Source organism: Lineus longissimus, chromosome 9 (assembly GCF_910592395.1).
Source record: "Lineus longissimus chromosome 9, tnLinLong1.2, whole genome shotgun sequence".
Lineage (NCBI taxonomy): Eukaryota > Metazoa > Nemertea > Pilidiophora > Heteronemertea > Lineidae > Lineus > Lineus longissimus.
Window position 1 is genome coordinate 3,399,210 of NC_088316.1, and position 13,603 is coordinate 3,412,812.

General features: G+C 42.4%; 1 protein-coding gene across 2 annotated transcripts in view; it reads left to right on the forward strand.

Annotated features, from left to right (window-relative positions):
- The first annotated feature begins 4,433 nt into the window (after positions 1-4,433).
- LOC135493152 (cytoplasmic FMR1-interacting protein-like) overlaps positions 4,434-13,603 on the forward strand; it is a 35,018-nt gene continuing 25,848 nt past the window's right edge. For both annotated transcript variants that reach the window (XM_064780137.1, XM_064780138.1), the window contains exons 1-10: positions 4,434-4,533; positions 5,200-5,445; positions 6,193-6,372; positions 8,553-8,734; positions 9,735-9,960; positions 10,760-10,879; positions 11,470-11,790; positions 11,991-12,283; positions 12,675-12,822; positions 13,323-13,473. In XM_064780137.1, the coding sequence (XP_064636207.1) occupies positions 5,236-5,445; positions 6,193-6,372; positions 8,553-8,734; positions 9,735-9,960; positions 10,760-10,879; positions 11,470-11,790; positions 11,991-12,283; positions 12,675-12,822; positions 13,323-13,473 (1,831 nt within the window). In that variant the 5' untranslated portion in view covers positions 4,434-4,533; positions 5,200-5,235. The remainder of the gene's footprint in view (positions 4,534-5,199; positions 5,446-6,192; positions 6,373-8,552; positions 8,735-9,734; positions 9,961-10,759; positions 10,880-11,469; positions 11,791-11,990; positions 12,284-12,674; positions 12,823-13,322; positions 13,474-13,603) is intronic.

Sequence of the window (13,603 nt, forward strand, 5' to 3'; positions counted from 1 at the left end):
GCGTTTCCAAAGTGAATGCATGAGGACACCCATTTGTGTCGTATATCACTGGAAACACCCGATTCCCCTGATTCTGCAGGATGTTAAATCGGGCATTTTATTTCTTTAAATAAATCATAAGCATCGCATTTGCTCCTAGCTCTGTTCACCATCCCAAATGGCAATATTGCCAATTGGGCCGGACAATCACGAAAAACCCCAAATATTATACATTTCTTCCTAAATAATTCTTACAGTGACCATTCTCCCGTGAAAGACAGTTGGTTACGCTACACAAAAATAAAAAAAAAAACGAGGGTCAACCATTGAACTTTTGAGATATGTTGAATTTTGCACAAATCAGCGAAAAACGCACCAACTGGCACTGAACGGCATTTCAACACGGGGCCGACGCACATTCCAAGTTTAGTGTACACATACGTTAGCAACAACAGTAAATGCGTAGTTTCTTGTTAGCCGCCTATTGAGTAGCGCTTGAGGTTTCGGAAACTCAAAAATAATATGTCTTTGCCAAAACAATTGCTGAATCAACACTGACGTACTGTGAGGACCGAGGAATCAATGATTTTAGGAACTACGGTGAGGGGGGGCCACGCATGAATACAAAAAAAACTCCCTAATGAGATCTATGACATACAGTTGCGTGAGTTCACTAGAGCTTTCTCTTTACATATTAAGCCCCCCTTTAGGAGGGGCTCTTAAGATACACGTGTGTGCGGCAGTAGATAATGTAAATGAATGATGAGAAATAAAGAGAGTAACTATTGATTGTATATCCTACAAACAATTTTTTTTGGTATTTTTCTGAATTAACTCCGTTGAGTTTACCGATTTCTCCGCGATCTTCCGGTGGTGGTTGCTATCCCATTGCTTGAAATTAATTTAAATTAATTTAAATCTTCATGGGAATTCGCTACATCATATGCCTAAGAAATTGGCCAATTATATTAATATTTTTATCAGAGAAATATCCGTCCTAAATAATGACAGAAAAGGGTGGTTTATTTCAATTTTGTGTCGACATGATCGAGGTCACGTGACATAAAAACAAAACAATCGCACACAGTGACACACCCGTCCAAAAAGGCACTTTAAGAAAAACAAATACGTTTTTCCAGCTTAAAACCACACTGACGACTAAGTTATATTGGTCTACTGCCCAAATCTGAAGTAATATGTAAAGTCAAGGACTTAGTGAGCCCCCCTTTAGGTCGGGGGAGCTCCCCCGAACCCCCCTACGAGCATATGTTAAGTGCAAGCTCTAACAACTACAGCTGTTACAATGGGGGGACACCCCCCAAACCCCCCTCCGTCGACATAGGTTTTTACCAGTGCGTTGGGGGGAAGCTCCCCCCCAAACCCCCCCGGTGGACAGTCAACTAGCCCTTCTGTGTCATACTGCTGGAGGGGGGGGGGGGGGTGCGATGGGACCATCCATATAGTTCCTTCCGACACATTTTTGTTTTGGTAATGTAATACATTGTGATTGTCCTTATTCACGGGAATCGGGCGTTTCCAGTGATATACGACACAAATAGGTTGTCCTCATGCATTCACTTTGGAAACGCATTTTAAAATAGATGTTACGTCCTGTTAATGGGGCACGTCATCATCGCGTACATTTGGGAAAAACTCCCTAACGAGACCGGAGCAGACGGCTGAAAGTAGTTTAATTATTGGCCGCTAGGGTGCAGAATGTCGCTCACCCGAATTTTTCACGCAACTTTTGCTAAATAGAGCTAGTTCTAGTTTGTGATTCATTTTGATACTTCAGATTTGGGCAGAAGACCAATATAACTTAGTCGTCAGTGTGGTTTTAAGCTGGAAAAACGTATTTGTTTTTCTTAAAGTGCCTTTTTTGGACGGGTGTGTGCGATTGTTTTGTTTTTATGTCACGTGACCTCGATCATGTCGACACAAAATTGAAATAAACCACCCTTTTCTGTCATTATTCAGGACGGATATTTCTCTAATAAAAATATTAATATAATTGGCCAATTTCTTAGGCATATGATGTAGCGAATTCCCATGAAGATTTAAATTAATTTAAATTAATTTCAATCAATGGGATAGCAACCACCACCGGAAGATCGCGGAGAAATCGGTAAACTCAACGGAGTTAATTCAGAAAAATACCAAAAAAAATTGTTTGTAGGATATACAATATTTACTCTCTTTATTTCTCATAAAATCAGTATATACTCCCACACACACGTGTATCTTAAGAGCCCCTCCTAAAGGGGGGCTTAATGTGTAAAGTCAAGAACTTAGTGAGCCCCCCTTTAGGTCGGGGGAGCTCCCCCGAACCCCCCTACGAGCATATGTTAAGTGTAAGCTCTAACAACTACAGCTGTTACAATGGGGGGACACCCCCCAACCCCCCCTCCGTCGACATAGGTTTTTACCAGTGCGTTGGGGGGAAGCTCCCCCCAACCCCCCCCCCCCCCCCCCGGTGGACAGTCAACTAGCCCTTCTGTGTCATACCGCTGGAGCGATGGGACCATCCATATAGTTCCTTCCGACACATTTTTGTTTTGGTAATGTAATACATTGTGATTGACCTTATTCACGGGAATCGGGCGTTTCCAGTGATATACGACACAAATGGGTTGTCCTCATGCATTCACTTTCGAAACGCATTTTAAAATAGATGTTAACAATTTCCTTTGTAAATATGAACCTATTGTTGCATTAGATGGCTTAAATAGCATTTTAATTCCATGTAGAGAAAATAAAATTGAAAAAAATATTTTTGGTGACTTTGTATTTTACAATTTTCAGCAAGGTGGTTAATTACTAATGCCATACTCATATCCCAACTTCCTTACGCGCCTTCTCCTGTTGTGGTCGTCTAAGTCGGTATGAGTTTGTCTGGGATTTGATGGCTGTGTAACACCCAAATCACCCCGCTGAAAATTGTAAAATACAAAGTCACCAAGCATGCCAAGGAGATTTTTTCCAATTTTATTTTCTCTACATGGAATTAAAATGCTATTTAAGCCATCAAATGCAACATTAGGTTCATATTTACAAAGGAAATTGTTCCGGACGCGCACTTTCTCTTCCGGACGCGCTCCGGACGCACAGATTGTTCCGGACGCGCATTAGGTAGACCGGAGCAGACGGCTGAAAGTAGTTTAATTATTGGCCGCTAGGGTACAGAATGTACGTCGCTCACCCGAATTTTTCACGCAACTATAGCTAAATAGAGCTAGTTCTAGTTTGTGATTCAATTTGATACTTCAGATTTGGGCGGTAGACCAATATAACTTAGTCGTCAGTGTGGTTTTAAGCTGGAAAAACGTATTTGTTTTTCTTAAAGTGCCTTTTTTGGACGGGTGTGTGCGATTGTTTTGTTTTTATGTCACGTGACCTCGATCATGTCGACACAAAATTGAAATAAACCACCCTTTTCTGTCATTATTTAGGACGGATATTTCTCTGATAAAAATATTAATATAATTGGCCAATTTCTTAGGCATATGATGTAGCGAATTCCCATGAAGATTTAAATTAATTTCAACCAATGGGATAGCAACCACCACCGGAAGATCGCGGAGAAATCGGTAAACTCAACGGAGTTAATTCAGAAAAATACCAAAAAAAATTGTTTGTAGGATATACAATCTCTCTTTATTTCTCATCATTCATTTACATTATCTACTCCCGCACACACGTGTATCTTAAGAGCCCCTCCTAAAGGGGGGCTTATCAAATTGAATCACAAACTAGAACTAGCTCTATTTAGCTATAGTTGCGTGAAAAATTCGGGTGAGCGACGTACATTCTGTACCCTAGCGGCCAATAATTAAACTACTTTCAGCCGTCTGCTCCGGTCTCGTTAGGGAGTTTTTCCCAAATGTACGCGATGATGACGTGCCCCATTAACAGGACGTAACATCTATTTTAAAATGCGTTTCGAAAGTGAATGCATGAGGACAACCCATTTGTGTCGTATATCACTGGAAACGCCCGATTCCCGTGAATAAGGTCAATCACAATGTATTACATTACCAAAACAAAAATGTGTCGGAAGGAACTATATGGATGGTCCCATCGCATCCCCCCCCCTCCAGCAGTATGACACAGAAGGGCTAGTTGACTGTCCACCGGGGGGGGGTTGGGGGGAGCTTCCCCCCAACGCACTGGTAAAAACCTATGTCGACGGAGGGGGGTTTGGGGGGTGTCCCCCCATTGTAACAGCTGTAGTTGTTAGAGCTTGCACTTAACATATGCTCGTAGGGGGGTTCGGGGGAGCTCCCCCGACCTAAAGGGGGGCTCACTAAGTTCTTGACTTTACATATTAGTGTCGTTTAAGGGGAATAGGGTTATTGTGACAGCATTGGTACAACAGCTCAGAAGCGGTGGTCAACGACAAATGACACCAGCGGTCACTCAGGAAATGATCAAACAGACCTTCACGACTACTCCAACAGCGTACCGGAAGTAAATATTCGGAAAAGGGAGGGACACTTTTGTCTAAAAATACTGCTTTTTCTTTATAATGTAGCCAGATTTTAAAGATTCAATTATGTAAGTATATAGATTGTGATATTTAGAAGATATTAACTGCATGAATGATGAATTTAATAGTCCTTGAAGGCGTGAAATTAGGTTGCTTTTTTGGTCTAATTTGTCTGTCAAAATTAAATGTACACAAAATCCATGTACATTTTCCAGCACCATATCATGTTGCATTTCTAAATTTGACTATTTTATTTTTATCTAAAGACAAAAAGGTCATGTGGAAATAGTTACGAACATGTTTTAGAGGCTTTATATATTCAATTTTAAAACGGAAGCTTTTTGATAAAATAAAAGGTTGGTTAATGACCAACAATAATGAATAAAGACAACCAATCGATATATTTAATACAAAGTGGCTATTCTTACCGGAGACTAGTCGTAACTTAGGATTTATGCAATTCCAGAGATTAAACTGAGGATCTAGGGAGATAAGACTAGTGTAAAGGAAGGGTTAGGCCTAGGGTTAGGGTTGGCGCTAGGAGTAAGTGTTAGGGTCAGGGTGAGCGTCAGGGTTAGGATTAAGGCCCAAAAAGGTGAAAATGATCGTCGTAAGAATAACCAGTAGTTTGTATGTAAAATGCATTAGGGATCGTCGTAAGAATAGCTGCGGCCTATTTAATATTGAGTTTAAAAGAGTGAACAATTCAATCTTTATTACATGTATATCCACAGACTAGTCATAAGAATTTGAAGTAACTTGCCACAAAAATGGCTACTGAGAAGATCACCCTGCCAGATGCGATCCAGAATGTGGATGTGTTGGATGAGCTTCCCCTGCCTGACCAGCAGCCTGGTATCGAGGCTCCAGCCATCACCATCTCCTACACGACCAGCATGGATACAAACTTCGAAGATCGCAATGCGTATGTGACGGGCGTTGCTAAATATATTGAAGAGGCAACAGTTCATGCAGAATTGGTAAGAAATTTGTTTACCACAAAAAAAGGAACCTTTTAAACCACAGTAGAACCTCTCTGTTAAAGGGAACTGGAACCGCCGAGCGATTTATTCAACTTTTCGACTTTCACCGCCCGAGAAAGTCAAACTTCCAACTTCCTATTCGAGTTCAGATTTGTAGCTCCGCCCCCAGTGCCCGAGCATGCGCAGTTCAATTTGTTATTATTGAGAATCATGTGAGAATCACGTGAGTCACGCGATCTTTCATTCATGAGTTTTCGTAGTAAATTCCATATTAGTGACGTCACTCAATGATTGACAGCTAGGCGCCATGTTTCATTCATGCCTCGTTCTGATCACCCGATACGCGGGAAATGAAAACGAGGTCATACGAACTGGCTTGGCGGTTCCAGTTCCCTTTAAGTACAACCTCAGGACTGACAAATGCTGTCCTTAATAGAGAGGTGTCCTGTTTAGGGAGCAGAATTGGCTGAAAACAACCAATTTTGGTCCAAAACTAATGTCCTTACCATTGAGAGGGTTTTCTCATTAGAGAGGTGTTTGCTGAGGGAAGTCCACTCTTTTTATTTGTTCTACTTCCTAGTCGTAAGATCAGACAGTCCGATCGACTTCACCTCCAAGTTACATAAGACTCTATGGCAATTGGCCTAGTCTGCTAAGTTTTCCCTTTAATCAATGAGACTTGATTCGAGCCATAATCTCAGTTTAGATTTGTCGTCTTTGGAATTAGTCTGTGTTCCGTTTTAGAATGTCTTGCTGGAGGAGGGATTTGGATATGCCTCCATGCTGTACACATGGAGGTGTTGCTCCAGAGCGTTGCCTCAGGTCAAGTCCAACGACCAACCCAACCGAGTTCAGATCTACGAGAAGATCGTTGAGGTGTTGGAGCCCCAAGTTCAAAAACTGACAGCTTTCATGTATTTCCAGGTAGGTGTACTGACTTACTTACTTAATCCTCTTCGGAGCCATATTGGCGCATAAGGCATCAACTCGAGCTCGCCATCTCCCCCTATCCTGGGCCAATGTGGTGATGTTGTCCCAGCCATATCATTCCAGTTGCCTTCATCTCATTGTCGACGGAGCGTCCCCACGTTTCTCTGGGGCGACCTCTTTTCCGCTCGCCTTCAGCTGTCCAACGTAGGGTGATCCTAAGTCAAGAAAGTAGAAAAAATGTTGGAAAAAAAAATGTTCAGCCCAAATATTAAATTTTCTACTTTTTGGCTCACCGTAAGGGGAGTCTATACGATAGCGCTGTGTCCGTCGTCGTCGTCGTCGTCGTCGTCGTCGTCGTCGTCGTCGTCGTCGTCGTATCCTAACAGTGGCACGTTTCTTAACTGCTAGGGCTATGAACACTTGAAACTTTGTACACAGAATGCCCTAGGTCAGCTGACCTCTGACACTGATTTTCGGTCCGATCTGATTCTCTGTTTGGCCACCAGGGGGCCAAATGTCGATATCTAAAAAGTGTGATATCTCGCTTATTAGTGACTTGTTTTCGATAAAACTTTTGTTGTAGGTACTCATAGCAAATATACATTTTATATTATACGGGTTTTTAATTTGACCTTATTTTCAAGGTCACAGAGGTCATATGGCGTAAATTGGCCATTAGAGTGTAAACTATGGCACGTTTCTTAACCACTAAAGCTATGAACTTGAAACTTGGTACATATAACCCCCTATATCACATAGCCTCTGGTGCTGAATTTTGGTTTGATCTGATTCTCCACTTTGCCACCAGGGGGCCAAAAGTGGATATCTAAAAAGTGTGATATCTCGCTTATAAGTGACTTGTTTTCGATAAAATTTTTATGGTAGGTACTCTTAGGAAGAATACATCACATATCTTACGGGTTTTCAATTTGACCTACTTTTCAAGGTCACAGAGGTCATATGGCGTAAATTGGCCGTTAGAGTGTAAACTATGGCACGTTTCTTAACCACTAAAGCTATGAACTTGAAACTTGGTACATATAACCCCCTATATCACATAGCCTCTGGTGCTGAATTTCAGTTTGATCTGATTCTCAACTTTGCCACCAGGGGGCCAAAAGTGGATATCTGAAAAGTGTGATATCTCGCTTATAAGTGACTTGTTTTCGATAAAATTTTTATGGTAGGTACTCTTAGGAAGAATACATCACATGTCTTACGGGTTTTCAATTTGACCTACTTTTCAAGGTCACAGAGGTCATATGGCGTAAATTGGCCGTTAGAGTGTAAACTATGGCACGTTTCTTAACCAGTAAAGCTATGAACTTGAAACTTGGTGCATATAACCCCCTACATCAGATAACCTTTGATGCCGAATTTTGGCCTGATCTGATTCTTTATTCGGCCACCAGGGGGCCATAATGGAAAAAGGAAGAAGTGCAATATCTTGCTTATTTGAGTGAATTGTTTTCGATAAAATTTTTATGGCAGGGACTTCTAGCAAGGATACACCACATGTCCTACGATTTTTGGATTTGACCTCCTTTTCTAGGTCACAGAGGTCAAATGGCGTAAATTGGCCATTAGAGTGTAACTATGGCACGTTTCTTAACTGCTGAAGCTATGAACTTGAAAGTTGGTACATGTAACCCCCTACATCAGATAATCTCTGACACCGAATTTTGGCCTGATCTGATTCTTGATTTGGCCACCAGGGAGTCAAAACTGAAAAAGTAGGACATGCAATATCTCGCTTATTAATGACTTTTTTTCGATGAATTTTTTATTGCAGGGACTCTTAGCAATCACACGATATTGATCTTGTTGACGTCATAGACAATTATTGGTTGGATCATAAACTTATATATACTGCCCTGTCTTATTACTTGACATCAATACACATCTAAAAAAAGTCTTCATGCCTGATTGTGTTCACCATATTCACCTCTAAACTAAGCATGATCCTGCCTACTAAAAGATGTATACGGTGAGCACAATGGCCCCTGGCCGTTTCATTGAATTTGATTGTCATTGAAAAAAAATTTATTTGCCAACATAATTAATACCCTGCTTCTGTTATTCTAACAAAAAAATATCTTAAGGCCGGCCTCACTTTTTGTGACTAAATATAGATGAAGTAATACATGTACATGATTATTTATTGTTTATTCCAGAGAAAAGCCATTGACCGTTTCTGCGGGGAAGTAAAGCGTCTCTGCCACAAGGAGAAGAAGAATGACTTTGTCTCCGAAGCTTACCTGCTGACTCTAGGAAAGTTACTCAATATGTTTGCCGTCTTAGATGAGTTAAAGAATATGAAGGCCAGCGTGAAGAACGATAATTCTGCGTATCGAAGGTATGTGTGGCGGTTGCGACAAAACGATGTAAACATCTTTGGCGTTTCCCCTTTGCCCGGGTTTAAACATGATTCGATGTAAACATCTTTGGCGTTTACCCTTGGCCCGGGTTTACACATGATTTGATGTAAACATCTTTGGCGTTTCCCCTTGGCCCGGGTTTACACATGATTCGATGTAAACATCTATGGCGTTTCCCCTTGGCCCGGGTTTACACATGATTCGATGTAAACATCTTTGGCGTTTCCCCTTGGTCCGGGTTTACACATGATTCGATGTAAACATCATTGGCGTTTCCCCTAGGCCCGGGTTTACACATGATTCAATGTAAACATCTTTGGCGTTTCCCCTTGGCCCAGGTTACACATGATTCGATGTAAACATCTTTGGCGTTTCCCCCAGGCCCGGGTTTACACATGATTCGATGTAAACATCTTTGGCGTTTCCCCTTGGCCCGGGTTTACTCATGATTCGATGTAAACATCTTTGGCATTTCCCCTTGGCCCAGGTTACACATGATTCGATGTAAACATCTTTGGCGTTTCCCCCAGGCCCGGGTTTACATATTATTCATATGGTCACTTGTCACAGTTAAGCCCTTGGCTACATGTGAAATTTACACATGCCACCTTAAAGGGAAAATATAGGCAGGCAAGATAAAGTTACATGAAGTCGCCAATAGGAGTCTCTCACATCTCACAGTACGTCGAAATGATTCACGCTTGTACGAGGAATATATTAAGTGCTGAATCTGACATGGCCAAGGGCCCTCACTGTGTATATTAGTCACCTGAAGATGGCCGAATTAGCCCCTCTGCTCTAGCCTATAGTCCCTCTTTAAGAAACACTTTTACAGCCTTTACTGCTGCCTTACATGTAAGACAACTTTAACAAAACAGGCATATGAGAGCTGGAGACTAGACTCTAGCTCATCTGCTTCAGATAAGCTCATGTGCTAAAGAAGCAAGATAAAAAAACAAACGTGTTAACCTTTTTCAGGGCTGCTCAGTTCCTGCGTGTTATGTCTGAAGCACAGTCCATTCAGGAGTCGCAGAGTTTGTCAATGTTGCTGGCGACGCAAAACAAGATCCGAGACAACCTGAAGGAAAGCCTCCAGCTGATCCCCGGTTACGAAGACCTCTTGGCGGAAATAGTCAACCTGTGTGTCTACATGTATGAGAACAAGACTTACGTACTTCCAGAGGAAAAACACATGATGGTCAAGGTACTTATTGCTGCAAATGAACTAATAGGCCCTTTGCTAGATACGCTGGTATCACCTAGGGTCGGCAATCCTGGGTTTTAAGCAAATCAAACACTGGCCCTATTGCGTGATAACCAGCATTGTTAAAGGGTAACTCGTGTCAAATTTCACCATATAATGTTTTAGCTGTTTTTGACAAATGACTACGTCACTTTCTCATAAATCGGTAAGGTTTCCGAATCGAAATGCACATTTTCTAGAAATTGATGGTTTAATCCCGCCCGGATGGCTCACTTCGATGCCGTTTTCGTTGATGACGTCACAACATGAACATTTTCGCGGTCGCGGTGGTTTACATTAAGCGATTTTATAATAAATCTAATCAAAAATGGAAAATTTGAGCTTTACATTTGTGATCAACAATTAAAAACGGATGTATTTCGGCAAAGTTGTAAATCACATCATAGTATCGCTTTAACCACTATGCCCGCTATGAGGCTTCTCCAGCAAGCGTTGTGACAGTGTTGTTTCTTTAGGTTATAATAATAATAATAATAATTGAGTTCTTATATAGCGCATTCCCAGGTTCCCTGCTCAATGCGCTTTTGGGACTACATTATTATCATCCCGGTCTCCACAGAAATCAATCTGGGGTTTCAATGAGCAGCTACTGAGCGCTCGATTGAACTCGACCAGTAGGAAGTTTCTAAGTGGCGACTCAGCCGGGAATCGAACCCACGACCTTCCGGTTATGAGACCGGCTCTCTGCCATTGCGCCACCGCGCTTCCCTAAGGTTACTACTGTGTTATTGTTTTTCAGGTGATGGCATTTGGTTTATTCCTGATGGATGGTGCTGCAAAGGACGGCAGGGAGATCAACATCAACAAACTTGATGCAAGGAAGCGTATAAACCTGGCCAAGATTGACAAGATCCTAAAGGTATCTGCCCCGTCTCATGTCAATTTCAGAGTTTTAAAACATGGGCTTGTCTCTTCTATAAGGTTACAGAGGTTTTTTGTCTTTAAATGCGTATTGATTTTGATACCAAACAGAATATAATGGTTGTCTTACCGATGGAGCAAAAAATGATACCAAAACTGATATGCCTCACTGATGTTTTTTTCGGCAAAATGAAAAGATATGACAAGATTATGAATAAATTTACTTGTGGCATGAGAAAATACAATGTACACCTTCAAGGTCGGCCTTACTCAAACAGAGGCACGTCATGGTAGGTATCGATGGAGATATTCACCAAAGTTAAAGGGATAATATAGGCAGCAGCTAGGCAGGCAAGATAAAGTTACACAAAGCCGCCAATAGGGGTCTCTCACATCTCGCAGTAGGTCGAAATGATTCACGCTTGTACGGGACATATTTAGTGCTAAGTCTGACATGAATAAGGGCCCTTACTGTGTATACTATAAAGATATACTATGAAGATGGCCAAGTTAGCCCCTCTCCTCCTGCAAATAGTCCCCCCTTTAAAATGTCAGTTTTTTAAATCACTTCGTTCTTTAATCTTCTAGCAACTAGAGGTCGTTCCTCTCTTTGGCGACATGCAGATCTGCCCGTTTAACTACATCAAGAGGAGTCCGCATTACGATCCGGGAAAGTGGCAAAACTGTAACTCGAGTGCCCCAAGCGGCCAGTGCAACCTCCTGGAGCTCATCCCCGGAATGAGGGAGGAGCATGTCCGGTACATCAGCGAGCTGGCACGCCACAGTAATGAGGTCACCACGACACAACGTGACAATCCGCGAACTGATACGGAAAATAAAGAGCTTCACGATCTGGCGTTGCGTGGCTTACAGAACTTGTCAACGTGGACGCTGACAGTTATTGAGTTGGTGAGTTAGGATGAAGTCGTTTGCTTTTCCCACTCTTACTGAGAGGTGTGTTGCCCCATCACCTAAAGGTGAGCTGCAGGCCTGCACACCACTGTGCTTTGATTGGTAGAATCGAAATGATGACTATAGCAAAATCAACTTGTAAACATTTCCCCTTTGAATGATCTCTTGTACACTATTTGAACACATTTGTCATTCAGTACTCCTGGAAACTTGTGAACCACACCGACCACCATCAGAACCCACACTGTCCTAAAGAAGCGGAAGAATACGAACGCGCCACAAAATACAACTACAGCAGCGACGAGAAGTTTGCCCTGATTGAGGTCATTGCGATGATAAAGGGCCTGCAACTTCTGATGCACCGGATGGAGGCTGTGTTCATTGAGGCAATCAGTCGTAACATCTTTACGGAGCTGCAGTCGTTTGTGCAGGTCACCCTTCGTGACCCTCTACGGAAGGCTGTCAAGAAGCAGAAGGAAGTTGTCAGAAGGTAAGATAGTGTGTTAGTGACCTGAGCCTTCTTCTTCTCTATAGAATTCCTTGCTTCCTGCAAGTAGTAGTCTCTGGTTATCGAAAATATTTTGTGGCACATCACATTTCGAGGTTATCACAGTACTGTTTGTCTTTGTGTCCTTGAGCAACACACTTAACCCTACTTGTGTCTCTCCGCCCAAGAGTGAATGGGTACCTAGCTGGCAGAGACAGCCATGAATGTTGGGTCCTAGCGTCTGCTGAGAGGCAGCTGGACTGTGTACTCCTCGGGGAGTTTAGCTTGAATAGGAATGTACGGGCAAAAAGTCGAAAAAAGTGAGATTTATCTTTCTCAACAGTTTCCTAGGAAAATAATTGTCTCACTTCTATTACTCTTCCATTTGTTTCAGTATCATCACATCAGTGCGAGACACCTGCGCAGACTGGTTCAGGGGCGTTGAACCGCATGATGACCCTGCCCTAAAGGGGCAGAAGGATCCGAGTGATGGGTACCAGATCCGAGTACCGAGAAGAAAAGTTGGTCCCTCCAGCACGCAGGTAGGGATGGAACTTCTTATTGCAACCACTGAGTGGGGTTGGTTGTGACACCAAAGAACTGTTGTTGACGTATCGCCAGGGTTGTGGATAATAGTATATGAAGGCCCCCTACTGCCCTATATATGGTGCAGAGAGGGCTACAGTCAAGTCACGTTGCTGGTTCAAACCTCTTACACATTTCACAACAAAATTTCATATTACTGTGAAAGTAGGCCAAACCATGCCATAAGATTCGTCCACCATTTGCATAAATGGTGTATGCACTAGTCGGTCAAACTACAGCCCAACCCATGCTTTTTACATGTACAGTGGAACCTCTCTTAGCGGATACCTCTCTAATAAGGACACCCTCTCCAATAAGGACACTGCTTTTGGTCCCAAGCCTGTCATTTTCGTTCAAATTGACCTCTGTCATCAAGACACCTCTCTAATAAGGACAGCCTATGTCAGTCCCATGGGTGTCCTTAGTAGAGACGTTCTACTCTATTGTTCCTTTTTAGCTGTATATGGTGCGGACAATGTTGGAATCTCTCATCGACAAGGGCGGTGGAAAACGAACCCTGAGGAGTGCCATTGACGCCAACAGCCTCATCGCCATTGACGATTTCCATAAGACGTCGTTCTTTTGGAATTATCTTCTCAACTTCAGCGGTAGGTGGCAGTACTGTGCCATAGATCAAAACTTACTTTGCTCGATTCGAGTTTTTATGCACCAAAATGTACCTTTTTGATTAGGCCATGGGAATGAATAATCCGGTTTACCGTCCACCGCCCGCATACC